The 19,853-nt window shown below is 37.3% G+C and overlaps 1 protein-coding gene across 4 annotated transcripts in view; it reads right to left on the bottom strand.

Annotated features, from left to right (window-relative positions):
- Positions 1-2,505: 2,505 nt before the first annotated feature.
- Positions 2,506-19,853, bottom strand: part of alms1 (ALMS1 centrosome and basal body associated protein) — a 31,592-nt gene continuing 14,244 nt past the window's right edge. For 2 of the 4 annotated variants that reach the window (XM_051648827.1, XM_051648830.1), the window contains 11 exons: positions 17,418-18,369; positions 15,110-15,229; positions 13,545-13,670; positions 5,747-6,639; positions 5,148-5,268; positions 4,744-4,971; positions 4,368-4,621; positions 4,090-4,249; positions 3,901-3,958; positions 3,383-3,482; positions 2,506-2,885 (listed from right to left, as the gene is read on the bottom strand). In XM_051648827.1, coding sequence (XP_051504787.1) covers positions 2,841-2,885; positions 3,383-3,482; positions 3,901-3,958; positions 4,090-4,249; positions 4,368-4,621; positions 4,744-4,971; positions 5,148-5,268; positions 5,747-6,639; positions 13,545-13,670; positions 15,110-15,229; positions 17,418-18,369 — 3,057 coding nt within the window. In that variant the 3' untranslated portion in view covers positions 2,506-2,840. Of the gene's footprint in view, positions 2,886-3,382; positions 3,483-3,511; positions 3,750-3,900; positions 3,959-4,089; positions 4,250-4,367; positions 4,622-4,743; positions 4,972-5,147; positions 5,269-5,746; positions 6,640-13,544; positions 13,671-15,109; positions 15,230-17,417; positions 18,370-19,853 lie in introns of those variants that run through there. The other 2 variants (XM_051648829.1, XM_051648828.1) reach the window with 2 other exon arrangements.

The raw sequence follows: 19,853 nt of genomic DNA, 5'->3' as shown, positions 1-19,853 counted from the left end.
CCCTTGGTTACATGCCAGTTATTGTGCTTAATTTCAAATCATGGAGAGGCTATATATGGGACAATCAAACATCCACCGCTCCTTCTGCCATGATGATTCAGATAGATCGCTAATTATTGCTTTGTTCTGTGACGTGTTTCAAGTGTACTGCATCTATAGCCAACATTTGGCAAGCAATAATTTTGACAAACTTTGCTAGTTGAATTGTAATGACAAATTATTTCATTTTGCTGCACTGCTCAGCGTGAACAGCTATGGGTGCGTATCTATTTGCAGGGGTTTATGAATATACATACAAACTGTTTGATATACAAAGAGTACTTTTTAGATGAACTTGATAATTTATAGATATTGATTTCTAGATAACTTTTTAGATAGGCTTGGTTTAGATAAAATGAATAACTACATTGGCTAAGAATTATTTAGCAGTTTTCTTATTCTCTTATTTCGGAACATCCGGGTTTATTTGATTTTAATTTATTTTACATTTACACTCTTTTGACAACTTCACCCTGTGGTGCATTTATGCATTTTTCTTGCATAACCTTTGTTTCCTATAATGAAAAGAACTTGGATTTCTCTAAACAGTTTGCCTTGCATTCTAACAAAGAACATACAATTTGAATCATGTTGGAGTACATTTAAAAGTGGAAAAAAATCGAATCGTGAATCATCCATAGGTTTGTTTTTTTGCAGTATTGCCCAGCCCTAGTCTTGTGGCTATACTTTTGAAACTGTGAGTATTTTAATGTTAAAAAATTGGCCCCCATTCACTTCCATTGTAAGTGCCTCACTGGAACCAAGATTTCTGCTTTTTTTTTTAAAGGAGAGGCAAGTCCAAATTAATTTTTATGGTACTAAACATTATGACAAAAATGCTGTTGATTGTGCGTAACTTGTATTGAACCTGGAACATTCCTTTAACCACCTGAGAAACAAACTGGAAACAGGCATTCGCGTCTCACCAAATTGGCTTTTTCTTGAGAGACCCTTCTTTTATTAAGCTGTATTTGTTGTTCCAATGAAGCAATCTGAGAAGACAATGTATTAATAATATATAAGAATATGATAAACAAATGCCAGTGTACATTGACCTTCTGAGTAGCTTTTAAAGGGTTAGTTCACCCAAATTGAAAATGTGAATGACTTTCTTTCTGCTGCAGAACACAAATGAAGATTTTTAGAAGAATATCTCAGCTCTCTAGGTCCATACAGTGCAAGTAAATGGTGACCAGTCAGCATAAAAGTAATCCATAGGACTCCAGTGGTTTAATCAATGTCTTCTGAATTGATCCAGTTGGTTTTGTGTGAGAACTGACCAAAATGAAACTCCTTTTTCACTGTACATCTTGACAGCAGTCTCCTTTGCGATCATGAAATAAAGCTCGATTACACTTCCTAGTGCTTGACACATGCGCACAACGCTAAATTATCCACACAGCTTCACTTCAAATCCGTAGAATCTCGTTTTTCCACAAATTCATGGATATATCGACAGGCAGAGCAATACATGTTGTTGTTTTACTCACCCCTTTCCCTTCTTTAATCAGCATCTCTCTCAGAACTCAATATACCGTAAGTTCCAGGTGCAGCTCCTAGATCACACCTAATTTTCCACGGCTAATTTCTGTCTACAGAAATTTCAATGTTTCATCAGTGGAACGATCCAAAAACAACTGTACAACCCACTGAAGAGACTGTGGGTCTATCACTCACTTCCTTGTCATTCCTGTCAAAAATTAAAGATGACGCTGCTGTGAATAACGCCCAGCAATATTAACTCTTTTACAAAAAATACATAAATCAATTCAAAACAAAAAGGTTGTGTTGTTTTGATTATTGTTTCAATCATTTGTGAACAATTAAAATTGTGATGAAAAATTATCTTAATTAATATCAAGGGTAAATAAAATAAAACCCAGATATCATAGATCATTTTGTAAGCTGCAACAAGCCATACCTGTTTTAAATGCATATTCACCTTCATATAATATGCATTTTACTGAAGTAAAGATGGTCACTATCCTTATCTTTTGTGTTGTTAAACAGGACCAGTGTGGCTTCTCACACTCACACTCAATTTTTTTTACACATTTAGAGTTCATAACAAAATTCCATCAAATTGAATTGTGTAATTTTTAACTAAATTAAATAAAACAAATATATTATATATATATATATGTATATATGTTTTTTATTTTTATTTTTTTGTGTTTTTTTGTTAAAGACTACTCAATTTAAATTGAAATGCGTAAATCGTACAATTATTTTTTGAGTGCATTCTCTTTTAGGATATTATTTACCCAAACCATATCTATACGCACAATTATACGTAACTAAAGTATTTTTTGTTGATCAGCCACTCAATTTTTGAGGTTAACATAAAACACACACACATTTGTAAATGTAATTACACATTGTAATTACCAGTTTGTAACCTAAAAAATGTCCTTGTAAACCACCCAACCCCCCCCCCCCACACACACACACACACACTTGTACAAACTGTTTCTTATTTAATTGCTTCATAAAAAATATTTTAAAAAATTAGCAAACACAGACATTATCAAACAATTTATATAAAACAATTATTTAAAAAAAACTATAATATAATAATAAAACAGTCATAATTAAGCAATCCAACACTGCAACTCCAGAAGGATATATAAGATCACATTCACAACTACATTAAATAAAATCTCACACCTGAATTCAGAATTCACACATATCAAGTTACACTCCCATAACTAGTCTAAAATATTACCCCATATATAGCACTTAAAGGACCTGTCAGATTCAAAGAACAGCTTTTAGATATCTTGAGTAGATTTCAGTTAACATCACTGCCAAGGTGATCTTCTTCCCAACACTCGATTGGTGATTTTCTGCAGAATGTGAAAATGTGATGCATTAAAAGGGAAATCAAACTAGCCATTGGTATACTTAAGAAAACAAACACACTAGACTTTCATTCAATCTCATTCATAAGCATCGGAATGCTGGAGACCAGAAGTGCAAACTTTTTCGCAATGTAAGGTACATTTTGGTGAACTCTGACCCGAATACAAATAACGAGATGATTTGTGACCAATAGAAGATCGAAACGTCACAGATTGACCTCTTGGCTCAATACAAATAGCGGAATAGAATGGAACATTTTAACATTATTTTTATTCTGTATTCTGCAATTTTATTCTTTTTAAAAACAGAGCTCTAGAGTGTGGCATCATGTCACAGGATCCAAAGTAATTTTACATGCCCAAAGTCTAGTGTGTCCGTGGGTTTACAAGCGGAGTACTGGTTGATCACTGATTTATAAGCTATTATATTTCCTACATATGAACTGTATTGTGTAACTGATCCTCTCGAACTGCGTGTATACCTTGTTAAAGAGTTGAGCACTGAGGCGATAGGAGCGGTACTCAGCCTGTCTCCTTTCCTCCTCTCTCCTTTTCTGGACCTCTGGAAGTTGTGCGTATTTCCTGATGGAACACAAATTTGATTGCTGAGTGACTGCGTTGCATAATTTGTCTGAATGTCAATATTATTCACACAACAAACTGTTGAAACGGAGATCAGGTCCATGTTTGCTAAAAAGGGGCAATCTGACTGGAGCTAACATGAATAATACTGCTTATTGAACACACAATTGTGCCTGACTGTGAAGCACTCACACACAGCCACATGCCTACCTCCTGAGTCTGTCTGTCCTGCCTATTCTCTGAGTGTGCGCTTTCTTCCCTACCCAACTGAAAGCATGTAAAAGAAGAAATCTTAAAGTATACTAAATTATATACAGTATATACTGTATGTACATAGGTAAATATGTGCCATTTCTATTATTGTTGCATAAACCACCGAAATGGAGTGAAAGTGGTCTGAGTGATGATGCATACTTACTCTTTGGATCGTTGGACCATCTCTCTCCTTGGAACAACTTGTTTTCGGGGTACTGGAGCTGGTGAAAAAGGTGTTTCAGTATAGGCTGTCTTGCTGCAAGCTGTAGCTCATGCTTGTAAAAAAATAAATATAAACTGACCACTCAGACTTCTAAAATATAAAAGTAGTTTTCTTCAGGTAGAAGGTCACCTGGTCTGAGTGGACGTGTTGGTCTGGGGCAGTTGAAAAGCTCTTCCCTCTCTCTGTCAAAGACTGCTTGCAACCTCCTCTCCTCAACCAGCAACCCTAACCGCTTCATTCGCTCCCGTGAACGAGACACAAACTCTGGCCGATGGAGCTCCAGAGCTTCCTGTAAGACAACCATTCATGTGAAATGTTTGATGTTGTAATAAATGTATCAATTGAAATCTACGTACTCTTTAAAACCACACAGCATTGCCAACAGCAACAGAGACCATGCCGCACACCTGCAGCGAAAGGCGAACAAGAGCCGAGAGCTTGCCACAGCTATCTGTTTCTATAGCTGTTCTAGATTCTGTTGGCCTCTCTTGTTCCACCTGGATCTGTCTCTCTCTCAGTGGTTCTCTAACTGGTTCTCTCCAGGGTCGAGATCTGCTGTAAGCCTCAAACCAGGCCTGGCTTTGGGAAGGAGCTGATTCAACCTGGTTTTCCTTAGGACCATCAGATTTCAATTCATCAGCAGAGACAAACCAAGACACACCTTGAAGAGAATGCAGTAGAGATAAAACAGCATGAGGTGATGTGTAAAATGTAGAGAGAGGAGTAGACAGAAGGGTTATCTCTAGAGAAATACCACTTCAATTATCATGTCACCATTCGTACCGTTTGGGTAATGATTCCGGATGCCCTTGTTGCAGGTGTCTCTTTTGAGAGCTGCTGGAGTTTGGGTGGGGTTAGCTGTGGAAGCAGTGGGGATGGTAATGCCACCATGAACACCGCTGCTTAATGTGTCTGGCCAATGGACACTTCTGAAGGCACCAGGTGAGGGAAAGATGGTGCCTACATCCCGGGTGTGTCTGCGTGTGCCATTCATCACAATTTCCAAATCGCCTGCAAGGAAAAGGTAAAAATAAAATCCTAAGAAATATTTTTCTTTATCCTTTGATCACAATGGTTTTTTTTTTTAAACAGTGCTGGTCTGCTTCCTGATTTTGGGCAAGCATAACTGTGTCTGAAATACATAGGATGCTTTTGATCAAAAAGCGGGCCCTGGTTGTGTAACGCACCTGCCTGCACACCTTTGCTGACCAGTTTGACTTTTGACCTTTTGGTAGTGTGGCTGTGGGAGACACCTCTTTGAGAAGGAAGGGAGAAAGTGCTTGAAGATGACAATGAGTCAGCAGAGACCTGGAAGAAAGACAGAACTCAATGTCACACAGCCAGTAAAGAAAGAATAAATGTTTGATACATTGAATGTTTACCACAGAGTTCAAAAGAGAATATAGAATTTAATTTTGACCACTGTGACCAAATGAAGCAACATTGTGAACGTCACAATGATTTTAATGCACTTTTTTCTAAAAGACTGTCATTAGACTAGTTTTGTCATCCCTCTGTTCCACAAACTGCACATTTAAAATAAACTCAAAAACTTTTTGACAATTGAGCTTAACTTGTATTGAACCCGGAATATTCCTTTAAGAGCAAATACAGTACATACATTTTTAGATATACTGCATATAGAATATCGTCAAAAGGCTGAAAAACACTGAAATATTTTGTTAGCTATATCGCACAAAACAACAACTTGAACATCTTTCAACAACAAGAATATGTTCTTGAACATTCAGTATGAAAAAGTCAGTGCAAACAAGCTAAGCCTTACTGTGGAGTCATCCGTGCTGACATTCTCCATATTAATAGATACCGCAGCATGTTTAGAGCTGGGTTTCCTTCGGCCTGTTTTCTGCTTATTGATGGTGTTGTAAAGTTTGAGCAAGCTGTCATTGCTTTTCAGCCCTTTACTGGTGACCCGCTGAGGTCCAAAAGCTCGGAGCAGCCGCTCTGTGTCAATGGTGGACAGGCTACTGCTCGTTTCCATGGACACGCTTGCAGACTCATCTCTCTCGGCAGGACAGCGGTGTACATTCTCTTGGTTCTCTTCCTGCTCAGCCCATGCTTGCTTTGGAGCCACTGGTAACTGCATTCTTTCTCTCTTCTCTCCTTCCTCTGTTTTCCCCTCCTGATGATCACTCCTTTCATATTCTCTACTCCTGCTGTCTGGTTGTTTGATGGGTTTCTGTGTCGGAGTGGTATTGTGAATGAGACGAGATAGACGTTCTAGTCTATCAAGCAATGAAGTATCTCTCTCACTGCTAGGTCGGGTCTCCTCCATGCTCCATTTTTCACTGAAGCGCCGCCACAGTTGGTCCAGAGAACTGCTAATCTCCATACTAACATCATGAGGGCTTCTTTCCTGCCCTTTCGTGTTTACTCTGTAGGACTTTCTGATTGTCTGAGAAGGTAAATGGTGTGATTCTGGTGGCAATTTAGGCTCCTGCATGGTGCTGCTGTGAAGGTGCACACCATGTGTACTGTAGTCTGCCTCCATGTGCAAGGGGACAAAATTTTTGTCCTCGTCTTCATACTCCTGATCAATGCAAGAAAACTCCATGTCCTTCTCGGAGACATCAGAAACTTCAAGAGCAGTACTGTCATATCGGCCAGTAACACTGACTACTGATTCTGGAAGGCCACTTCCAGAGACATTGGAGGAAACTGATAGTGAGAGAGAAAAAGACACTGATGTATTGTTGTTTTATGCATGTGATTATTAATTAGTGAAAATTAAAAAAAAAAGTTTACCCAAAAATGGAAATTCTGTCATCATATACTCACCCTCATGTCATTCCAAAACTTGTATGATTTTATTATTCTGAGGAACACAAAATAAGATATTTTGAAGAATATATGAGCTGATCTTTTCCATACAGTGAAAGCATATTGTGATCAGGGTGGTCAAGCTCCATAAAAGGCAAAAAAGCACCATAAAAGCAGTCCATACGATTTGTGCCCTATATTTCAAGTTCATATTTCAAGAAATATATGTTTACTTTGTGTGAAGTTATTGAAGGCAGTCAGGCTTTCAGATTTTGTACGTGTACAAAGAACTGACAATGACTTCAGACCGATCATGCTCTTTTGCCAAAAAAAGAAACTACACGCAGGGGAACAAATATCACAGAATGCAGGCGTCTCAAAGGGGTTGAAGTTCTTTTTAAATTTACATGGTATCTAAAAAACACAGAGCTCCTGTGCGAGTCGCTACAACAAAAAAATAAAAAATAAAAAATAAATAAAAAGTGAGACGTGGCCACTAGACGGACTCAAAGATGTCCGTCTAGTGAAGCGGTGTACAAACTACGGCCTGGGCCATCTGAAACCTGCCGAATGCTCTGATGCACACCACGAGAGATTTTGGAAATAGAACATAATTTGGCCCGCTATTGAGAAATTATATAAAATTCGTATTCTGAACACTGTGTCGCTATCACGTACATCCACATTTCGCAGCGCATTTGTCTCCACTAGTGTGTTCTCTTTAGTTGCCACCAGCTACAGTTGCAATCGAAATTATTCAACCCCCCCACCCCAAGACAGTAAGGATTTACAAAGGAAAGCTTTTCTGATGACCCAGAATTCAACTATATCAGTTGAGTGACACATTCAAAGTCATAGTGTGAATATAACCTAATATTTGTAAATAGCAGGATTTTTTTCAGTTTCCCCACCTCGTATACAAACTTAAATTACTAGCGTGAAGGGAAAGCTTACTCTAGATCAGTGGCTGTGGCCAAATTAATCTTAAAATGTAAATCGCTTTAGTCACTGCATGCATGGAGAATGTCTTTATTTCTGGAAAAAATTTACATTTTAAAACAAATATGAAATAACGTAGTGCAACTCTTGCATTAATATATATTTATTATTTAGCATTGAAACGAGTGTATCTGTATTTGTAACATTCCTTTTTAATTGCATCCTTTCACATTTAAATCAATAAGCATCCAATCAAACTCGAAACGATCCAGCATGGAGATGACTGAAAATAAATTTATCATCGTTCCCTGAGCTTTAGAAGAAGACTCTCCACTGGATTTTATCTTAACTTCCAAAACTTTAATTCAACTGCATGACATATAGGTGTGGGACCACTTTTAATGGCGCATGCAAGTCCAAACGGTTCCGTTTATTTTTATTTATTATTATTATTTTGCTGCGTTAACAAAGAGTGCTTACTACCTATTTTTTAATTAGTTGTTATGGCAATAAAATGTGGCCTATATTGAGTTGCTAAAATAAGTATTAATATGAGTAGCCTACTGGCATCTGTGTAAATAACAATAATTAACCATTTATTAATCTGAAAGTTTTTGTATGGAGTGTGAACATTAACAGTTGGTAGTAGATGCAGTTTAATAAAACACTTTGTCTTGAATGCAGGGGGTAAATTGAGATTTCGGAGGTGGAGAACCTTAAAAACATGTGATTGCTCTTATAACATCCATTCAATTAAAAATATTGGTGTCTAAATATTAATATATTCATAGGCCTGTATGATATTTCATAGAATAGGCTGTATTTTTTTACTCTCAGATGGATCTCTTTGACTGGGATTCTGTTATATGTCATCATATAACTTAATTGTGAAAACAGTTATTTGATTTAGTATTTTACATTAAATGACAAAAATATTTTTTAATAATGACAGATTAATTTTACGCATTTTATAAAAATGACAGCTGGGACAAGTTTATCCTCTTCTTTCCAGAGGTAAGGCGTCATCTTGCCTTTGAACATGCTAAACTATCCAATTATTTTACAATTTAAAAGTAAATGCACATTCTTAAGGGCATACAGTTTGAAATAAAATAAGCAAAATTGCTACTGCATTCTGATCTCAGAATTGGGTGAGCAGGTGATTCCATACAGTAGGCTATTTCGCGATTTCTATGAATTAGAGATCGGGCCACAGAACAATAGAAGCAATGCGCGTCTGTATGCGGGGGTGCGTGGTCATGCAAAAATGAACTTGAAATATGTCAAACAAATCCCGTTTAGGAGCATAAAAGAAATAGAATAGATTGGGAAACAAGCAAAGGTGCCGGACCATTGCAGCCCAATTTAAGCCCTGACTGAGTGTATGGCTCCAGATGGCAATAACTGAATTTAAATTTGTTTACATTTATTATTATTATAAGCCTATAAGCCTATTATTATAACCTAAATTACCTGCATTTCATTAACCCTCTGCTACTGAGAAGAGTCGGTCAAAATGTGTGGGAGCACAGAAAGTATTTTTCACCAAGAATTGATGGTGTGAGTCTACAGCACCCCTTTACTGAAAATGCTAGTGAGGTGTTTTTTCTGCCACTCTAAATGTTTGTTGTTTTCGACGAAAAGTTCATGACATTAAAGGAAATTACATGTGTACTTTTACAAATTATTTTGTCACCCTACATTTTTAGAGGCATCCCAACATTTTTGTTGTAAATGGAATATAAAATAAAACATACACTTTCACATGTATATGTGTGTGTATAAATCTAGTTGCACCCCTTCCCCCGTCCCAGTTAGACACTCAAAACATCTACTCACCTTAACAATAACACAATGGGTGAATTATACAAAAAGATGGTCAGAGGTGTCATACGAGATATTTTTAATGACTTTGTGTTGTCTGGAGTTTCAGGAGCACAGAAGAATATCAATAACGTCCACAGTGTGAAGGTAGGATCTTGTGTATTTATGAATGAAGTACTCTTGTTTTAAAATGTTCCTGCTCTGCTTCCAGTTGTTATGACATCCCCTGAACACTTTAAAATACTCATGATAACTTCTGACAACTCTATAACCTGTAAATACACCTTGTTAGCTAATTACACATTGATATCAACACCATAGAAATCTATATAGAACCGCTAGAACGGAAGTTCCGAGACATAATTTTCAAGATAGCTGCGCGCTAGTTTCTCTGGCGCATAAGGTGACACTCTTCTAAAATGTCTTCTGCTTAACGTTTATTAATTGTTGTGAACTGGTTCATTTTGATGTTTCACTGAAACAAGAAAAATGATTCACGGACTTCTCAGCACCATTTGAGAGTAAGGACATAAGAGAGAGTGCTCAAAACACTCACACATCTCTGCTTGTACTTCGCGTGCTCAGCTCGCACTTGCGTATCAACCAAATGAGTGCAATCATTTTGATCAAATCGTATTTGTACACAAGTAACATCAGAACAGAAACTATGACTAAATTACTAATAAATAAAGAATAATTCTTATGAATTTAATTTTATTACATTTAATTTTTGTTTATGAGGGCATTTTTTCTAACATAAATTGTACTGTGTCATTCTTTTATTCAAAACATATAATGCTACTCTTAAAGTAGAATTTAAAGAAATATGTCAGATGGTATAAAAAAAACACAAAAAAAAAACAGAAATCAGGGCATTGTTTGCCCCCACATTTTGAACTTTAGGGCATTTTTAGGGCATTTTTTTTACCCCCTTAATTTCTGACCCTGCATCACTGTTCTATTGCAAGCGTTCTTGGTGAGAAAAATCCTTTATTAACACAAAATGTAATTAAAACTTGCATAATTTTAAGCATACCATATAAATATAATGATATAGTGGAATCTAGCCTTTTTAAAAAAGATATAATTATTACAATGGTGCGGCCTGCGACACCTTATTTCTTTTTGCATCTGCCCCCAAGTAGAAAAAGTTTGGACACCCCTGGACTAGTGCATGTTTTAAATGAAAATGAATAAATAAATAATAAAAAAAAAAAGAGCGGTTGGATGCAAAAAAATGATTCCGATACATCCTGTTAACGCGGTAAGTGAGCCACCAATGCAGATTCACAACAGAGTTAAACCGAATATCACTACTATCAGGAAATATTACTACCGTACTGACAGCTGGAGTCCGCGGAAGTCCAGTGAAGAGTTCTCCTTTATTACTTAACATTTGAAAATATGAACCAGTTACATTTTTAAAAGAAAAATTAACTTCATGCAATTTAGTTTAAAATAACGCTGTCAGTCGATTCAAATATTTAATTGTGATTAGGGCTGTCATGATTATTAAATTTGGCTGACCATTAATTGTCAAACAAATAATTGCGATTATGACGATTAATTGTCTCTTTAAGGGCTTTCACGATTAATTGTCATATTTTTTTAAGGTGTGCTTTTTTCTGCATGTGTGCTTCAAACACCTTAAGAAGTCATTTTTACATATTTAACTTGAAACATAAAAATCAAATAATAAAATTAGGATATGTGATTTCTTTTTAAGGCTTTAAAACGTATGAATGACATGAAAAATAATGAAAAATAATGATTTAAATATCAAAATAATTCTAAATACTAAAATATGTCGCTCTTTTTGGTCAACTTTAGTTTTGGTCAATTTTAAATTTACACTGTTTTTGAACTCAATATATTTTACATTATATATTTTTATATATAAATTATTATATTTATGTAATTGTTGTTATCTTATGCAATAGTCAAATATTTCTGTCCTAATTTCTTCACTTTCACTCGTTATTTTAATACTCTGATTAAACCCATGAACACTTGTTTATCATGAAGCAAATCCTTGGAGATTTCGTTTCATCATTTCATCACTCCACAGAAATAAAGCGTGCATTCCCTCCTCTGTGCCACAGTAACCTAACCTGAACCAGTAACCTAACATTTGCAATTACACGATCGTTTAAAGTGAAACTGGAGCGCTTTGCATTCACTATCACAGTTTATACTTGTTTGTTTATATTTTCGTGGGAGATTGGTGCGACCTTTTGCTGACGTGCGCGCTGTCAGCAGAGGCTCACGCCAAACTTCCACTTGTGTTTCTGATTCAGAGCACTTGAGAAGCTCTTCACACGCTCTTCCAGACAGGAGCTGGTTGACATTCGCGGTGTGGCTCAGTGACACTCGGACTCAGAGTTCAACTGAATGACACACAAACGCGCCGTTCATGGCATTTATACAGTATATTCACTTAAAATTCCTTTATTTGGGCATTAAAATGCGACTGGAATTAGAATGCCCAATAACCGCGGTTAGATCAAATAACCGCAATCAGACGGTTATTTAATAATCGCGACAGGCCTAATTGCGAAAAATAGCATGATCACAATAAATCCCAGATTTTGAAAGTGCTGAAATTTGACTATATATATTTATTTTCCTGTCAAAATGCACTTATTTTCCTTTTTTTTTTTTTTAAGGAAAGAACATTTTCCAAGCAAAGCCTTCTACAGTACAAAGACAAACTTTGGGAAACATTTAATGTTACTGGAATTTCTAAGTGGGAGGTTGACTAATTGAAAGAACTAGTCCCCGTAGTTTGTGTATTCATTGCAATGGGCATTAAATCTCTTAAACTCTCATCCTCCACAGTATTAATCGTGGCTATCCACTTTTGCTACAGCAATCGTGAAGCCGCATTTACATAATTCGCACCACTTTGAACTCCACATAAAAAGTGAGTGCGGAGAACGTCTTGTTTTGATTTTAGCGCTGGCACTGTCCACATCATGATTAATTCGACACCGGGGAAATGTTGATGCTTGACTCCAGCAGGTCGCGTGAATGTAGCTTATCACAAGTTCCCTCTGGGTTTGTTTTGTACAAAACAATTACAGTTAATAGGTCCTTTCTACATCATTTGATCATTTAACACAGAATCGCTGTTGTGTTTTTGTGTGTGTGCCAGTGTAATGACCCAAGACAGAGCGCAAAGGTTCCGCCCTATTCCAACCAGTGTTCAAAACTCACACAGAGCTGAACAAAATGAAGGAATCTAATGTCAAATTGGTAAATGCGTTAAAGAAAAATTAACAGTTAAACATTTTAAATTAATCACATGCTTTAATGAGTTAATTCCAAGAGCGCTAGTTTAAAATTAAATGCACTTTTAATTTTAAAACCAGGCATGTTCTTTGGAATAATAAAAAATATGACACGGTGCTGTTTGGTTTATATTTGTTGCACCCTTTAGTAGAATTAGTAGACAACTTCAATTTAAAAATAAGGTGATGTCTTAGTTATTTTCCCCTAACTGAAATGTCTTTAAAATTTAATTAAAATTTGAATTTTGGTAATATTTAAGTGAAAAATTAGCCCTGTTGACAGCCCTATTCTCATCCATAGCTCTCATGGCTCTCATGTATAAACGCACATATCTTGGTGCATCACGATTTGAGATACCGGACAAACATTGTCGTTTGGTGTCACTTATGTCAAACCTTTGGTGATGCAAGACTTTCAGTATGGCATCAGATGAGTTGGAAGATAGCGCAGGAATTGTTTGGGCTACTTCTATGTTTTCATGGTGCTTTTTGTGCTTTTTGGAGCTTGGCAGCCACTGGTCACTATATGTTTCCATTGCATTAACGAAAGCAGCTTGTTAAATTCTTAAAATATATAAATATATATTTTGTGTTCCACAGAACAAAGAAAGTTTGGAACGGCCTGAAAGGAATGGGTTTGGAATGGCCTGAACGTGAGTAAATGATGACAGAATTTTCATTTTGGGTGCACTATTCCTTTAAACTCAGCAAACACTGTACAGCTAATATAAACATTCATGAACATCTTACCTCTCTTCATATTGGCCCGCTTACTGTAGATGCCTTCCTTGTGTTTTGGTGTAATAATGTTGTCCTCTAGCTCTCTAGAGCCCAAAATTTCTATATTGAAGCGTGGAGGCACAGCATCGTCAGACCCTGCAAAGTGAGCGAGAGGAAAAAAGAAAGAGCTGGATAAGACAGAGGGGACACAGATACTCTGCACTGAAGCAAAAAGGCACCACAAAGTTTCAGCATGTGGGTCAGATGAGGCTCGTGTTCCAGGATTGCCTTTCTCTTGGACAAAGAACATGAATTATGCAGGACTGGATGAGAGCGTGAACCAGCTGCAAGACTCAGGGGGGAGGGGCCAGAGGAGGTGTAAGAAAGAGCATGAGCAAACACATCATTTATATCCAGTCACAGATTATATAAAGAAAGTGTTATTAACTGTGACATCTGGGATCTGAGCACAAAACAGATACACATGATATTATGATAAAGGTTTATACAACAATGATGCGCTCTACTGTATATGGTGTCCTCAGTGTTTCATAATGGCCTCAGTTGCATGATATTTTATAATAAACTGTCCTACTGAATGGTCCATGAAATAATGTTATAATGAAAAAAATAAAAAATGAAATGTCAATTTAAGAAGAATTTGTTTCAGCTATACTCTACGTAATAATACATAATATATACATGAACTTGAACTAAAATATGCTTTAAAGGAATATTCCGGGTTTAATACAAGTTTCTTTAAAGAAAGCATAAATCTGGGTTACAGTGAGGCACTTACAATGAAAGTCAATGGGGCCAATTTGTAGAGGGTTTAAAAGACAGAAATGTGAAGCTTATAATTTTATAAAAGCACTTACAATAATTCTTATGTGAAAACTTGTGTATTATTTTAACTGTAAATTGTTTTTGCAGTCGTTTCAGGGTTTTCTGCGTTACGTTGTCATAAAACATAAAATTGTATATAACATTACACAGAAAAGGTTAGTAAGCGATTATATCACATTAATATCATGTTAACACACATATTGTTTATGTCTTGTGGCTATAATTTTGAAATAGTGAGTATTTTAACGTTTGCGGATTGGCCCCTTTCACTTCCATTGTAAGTGCCTTGCTGGAACATCGATTTTTGTTTTTTTAAAGAAAAGGAGGGACGAGTCGAAATAAATTTTTTGTGGTAATCAATATTATGCCACAAATGCTGTCGACTGAGCTTAACTTGTATTGAACCCAGAACATTCCTTTAAATAGCATTATTATACAGCTCTATGGAGTACTTCTGATTGATTCGCTCATATAACTCTGCAGCCTTTGTCATCTAACATAATAAATCTCATCAACTCAAATCAATATTTCATGTCCATTCATTTATTTGGCAAGTAGCCGTGTAATAAGTGGGATACCATCAGGTTGTCATTGTTGCAAAATAAACCCTCACAGGATGATCAGGACCCCAATGTAAAGCAGACATTATTGCATACATACTTTCACCCATGCTTTTTCTATTGTTCCAAAACAGTAACTTTAGTTATATACCATATAATATTATTACAGCTTTTCTTTCTGTGACATACCTGGGTGGGAGCTTTCAACGGTTGTATCAGAGCAATCAGGAGAAAGCTCCGGATAAGCCTGCTGCATATAGAACAGCTTGGAGCTACCGTGAGGTTTGTACGGCAATAGTGTAGGGACAGCTAAAGAAAGTGCACATACAGAAAACAAATCAATTGATAAATTTAACATCAAACTCTCTTTAAACTGACTTATTCAAATGATAGTGAAAATTTAAAGTCTATGAAATATACAGTTGAAGTCAGAAGTTTACATACACCTTAGCCAAATACATTTAAACTCAGTTTTACCTGACATTTAATCGTAGAAAACATTCCCTATCTTAGGTCAGTTCTCACTACTTTATTTTAAGAATGTGAAATGTTGGGCCTGGGTAGCTCAGCAAGCAAAGACGCTGACTACCATCCCTGGAGTCGCGAGTTCGAATCCAGGGTGTGCTGAGTGACTCCAGCCAGGTCTCCTAAGCAACCAAATTGGCCCAGTTGCTAGGGAGGGTAGAGTCACATGGGGTAACCTCCTCGTGGTCGCTATAATGTGATTCAATCTCAGTGGGGCGTGTGGTGAGTTGTGCGTGGATGCCGCAGAGAATAGCGTGAAGCCTCCACATGTGCCATGTCTCCGGTGACACGCTCAACAAGCCGCGTGATAAGATGCGTGGGTTGACGGTCTCAGACATGGAAGTAACTGAGATTCGTCCTCCCCACCCGGATTGAGGCGAGTCACTATGCCACCACGAGGACTTAGAGAGCATTGGGGAAATTGGGCATTCCAAATTGGGGAGAAAAAGAATGTGAAATGTCAGAATAATAGTAGAGAGAATGATTTATTTCAGCTTTTACTTCTTTCAACACATTCCCAGTGGGTCAGAAGTTTACACACTTTGTTAGTTTTTGGTAGCATTGCCTTTAAATTGTTTAACTTGGGTCAAACATTTTGGGTAGCCTTCCAGAGGCTTCTCACAATAAGTTGCTGGAATTTTGGCTCATTTCTCTAGACAGAACTGGTGTAACCGTGTTAGGTTTGTAGGCCTCCTTGCTCGCACACGCTTTTTCAGTTCTGCCCACAAATTTTCAATCGGATTGAGGTCAGGGCTTTGTGATGGCCACTCTAATACCTTGACTTTGTTCTCCTTAAGCCATTTTGCCACAACTTTGGAGATATGCTTGGGGTCATTGTCCATTTGGAAGACCCATGTGCAACCAAGCTTTAACTTTATGGCTGATGTCTTGAGATGTTGCTTCAATATATCTACAAAATTTTCCTTCCTTATGATGCCATCAATTTTGTGAAGTGCACCAGTCCCTCCTGCAGCAAAGCACCGCCACAACATGATGCTGCCACCCCACGCTTCACGGCTGGGATGGTGTTCTTCGGCTTGCAAGCCTCACCCTTTTTCCTCCAAACATAATGATGGTCATGATGGCCAAACAGTTAAATTTCTGTTTCATCAGACCAGAGGACATTTCTCCAAAAAGTAAGATATTTGTCCCCATGTGCACTTGCAAACTGTAGTCTAGCTTTTATATGGTGGTTTTGGGGCAGTGGCTTCTTTCTTACTGAGCAGCCTTTCAGGTTATGTTGATACAGAACTCGTTTTACTGTGGATATAGATACTTGTCTACCTGTTTGCTCCAGCATCGTCACAAGGTCCTTTGCTGTTGTTCTGGGATTGATCTGCACTTTTCGCACCAAACTACGTTCATCTCTAGGAGACAGAATCCGTCTCCTTCCTGAGCGGTATGATGGCTGCGTGGTCCCATGATGTTTATACTTGCATACTATTATTTTTACAGATGAACGTGGAACCTTCAGATGTTTGGAAATTGCTCCCAAGGATGAACCACACTTGTGGAGGTCCACAATTTTTTTCTGAGGTCTTCGCTGATTTCTTTGGATTTTCCCATGATGTCAAGCAAAGAGGCACTGAGTTTGAAGGTAGGCCTTAAAATACATCCACAGGTACACCTCCTATTGACTCCAATTTTCCTATCAGAAGCTAATTGGCTAATTATTTCTGGAATTTTCCAAGCTGCTTAAAGGCACAGTTAACTTAGTGTAAGTAAAATTCTGACCTACTGGAATTGTGATATAGTCAATTAAAAGTGAAACAATCTGTCTGTAAACAATTGTTGGAAAAATTACTCGTGTCATGCACAAAGTAGATGTCGTAAACGACTTGCCAAAACTATGGTTTGCTAAAATGAAATCTGTGGAGTGGTTTAAAAAAAAAAAAAGAAAAAAAAAAAAAACGTTTTAATGACTTAAACCTAAGTGTATGTAAACTTCTGACTTCAACTGTACATCATGTACCTGCTGCTTGGACAGAGAGAGTCCTTGATGTGCCAGCCAACCTCTGAGAGGGAGTTAAGGTTTGTGGGTATCTGGCCTGCAAATGTGCACTTACTGTGCCAGCATTCTGGCCTTGAGCTGGCTCTCTGTGTTCAAATGAACTGGCCTGATTTGATGTTACGGTTGGGTAAGTGGATGGGAATTGTACATCTGCAGTGCTTGGCATCATGGGGGAGTGTCTTGGGGGTTGGACATCTTTGAATGTGTTCTGACATGACGTCCTGCTTGATTGATATTTGATAGAACTGGACTGTTGTTTGGGTGATATGGTGACATGTAAATGGGGGAGGTGGGACTTATTGTTTGTACCAGACACAGTGCTGGACAGACTTTGGTTAATGTCTGTAGCAATATAATCCATATGAGCCATTCTTTGGACAATCTGGGGATCATTTGTAACAGCATTATCTCTGTTTTCATCTGCTGATTCTTCTCTTTCCTTCTCTTCTCTATGTTCTCCTTCACCCTCCATCTCTTTCTTTCTGTCAGATACATTTAGGAATATGGTTGGCTGATGTTTCTGTTGTAGATCAGTTACTACAAGATTGTTATCTGTTTCTCGTTGGTGGCTATCGTGCTGTAATGTCTCATGCCCGGGATCAACATGACCTAAATCCACAGTACCTTTGACAGGGTAATGTGATGGCAACTGTGGAGATTGAGTTCGACGTGTGGTTGCAATGGAAATAGAAGTTAGAGGTGGTGGGCTGAACCCCTCTCTGAGGGCGATCTGATGAACTTTGGCCTCCAGGTCCTGCTGTAAAAGCATGTGAAACAGAACACTGGAGTCCAAAGGTTTCTGACCGGCTTTCTGTGGCTGCTCTGAGATGTTGTGCTCCCCAAAAAAATCCTTCACAGGCTGAGATCCAACACCAACACTGGACTGAGCACTGCCCTCTGAATCTGAGCTCGACTAAGAAACAGAGCAAAAGAGAGAACAAGGGAATTTTATATTACTGAGGAGAGAAGTTGTTGGGGAGTACTGTGGGAAGTAGATAGTGGTGAATGGGAGATTCAGAAAAAAATGCTGCAAGTACAAGCTCTGCCCAGAATATAAGAGCATGAGTGCACAGAGAGGGTCACACAAAAGCAAACAGCAGCTTTACCTTGAACACATTCTATCAGCACTGTCCATAATGTAGTCTGCCACAACAGACTCAAAACTAACATTATTTCAGACTCACAATTATGAGTGATATTTATCTGAGATGTGAAGGATGTTATTTACTCATCCTCACATTGTTCCAAACCTGTATGCTGTTATTTTTCCATGACAAAAAAAAAAAAAGAGAAAATCAGAAGAATCTATATGCAACTCTTTTCCATACAACAAACACATATGTTCCACCAAAAAAGCACCATAAAAGTCCATTTCACATGTATGCTATATTGAAAGTCTTCTGAAATAGACAATATATTTGTGTGAAAAACAGAATATAATTAAATCATTATTCACTGTCAATCTTCCCCTCTTCCAAAGCTCGGACATCTCATTTGCCAGATTCATCCAGATTTTAAAAAATGACACTTATGTCATTAATGTCAAAATGCCACTGGTACTTATATGTATCGAAACCAAGCATGATTGGACAGTCTGAATATGTGAAATCAAGAATGATATTTGAAAGCTACAGCAGAGGGGAAGATTTTCAGTGAATAATGACCTAAAGTTATAAAGGCATTATTAAGATTGGGTACAGAGAACTGGTTCTTGTTCAGAACTGGTTCCATTCTTTAAAAAATACAGGAAACGCATGATCTTCATGACTTTCGGTTCCGTTAATAGTTCCCCTACATGCTATTTCCCACAGATGCGGATGGAACACCGTACTAAATGCTCTGACAGTGTTTCCAGCAGCACATTTCAGCAGCAGCACTGCCCCCTACTGGGTCAGCGTAAACAGCGCTACCAGTTTATTTTGATTCCCAAACAAATTACTCTTATGAGCCGGTTCTTTTTAGTGAATCAAAAGCACATCAATTGGAGTGGTTACTGAATTAATCTTAAACTGATGCGCAAGTTATGAATGTCCAACTCGAAATAAAATAAGAACTGTTGAAGTCTCACAAGCCTGAAGTACAACATTAGACTACACGACAGTCTAAACTGACACGGTTACTGCTTATCTAATGTTGTACATCAGGGGCCATATTCACTAAATGTTCTTAAGAAGAAATTTCTTCTTTACCATTTTCTTCTTAATTTGTAACTTGAAAAAAGTTAAGAATATTTTGTATTCCCGAATAAACTTCTTAAGAAAGTTCTTAAGAAAAAACTTGAGAAGCATTCAAATTCTCGAAAAAAACATTCTTAAATATCATCATAAATAAAATCTTAAAGTTAGGATAACCTCACAGTTGTCTTAAATTCTAAAAGGTAAGACGTTTAATGAATTT

This window comes from Myxocyprinus asiaticus, chromosome 21, assembly GCF_019703515.2.
Source record: "Myxocyprinus asiaticus isolate MX2 ecotype Aquarium Trade chromosome 21, UBuf_Myxa_2, whole genome shotgun sequence".
NCBI classification, from domain to species: domain Eukaryota; kingdom Metazoa; phylum Chordata; class Actinopteri; order Cypriniformes; family Catostomidae; genus Myxocyprinus; species Myxocyprinus asiaticus.
Note: the sequence above shows the minus strand (reverse complement) of the source record. Positions and strands in the feature narration are given on the sequence as shown.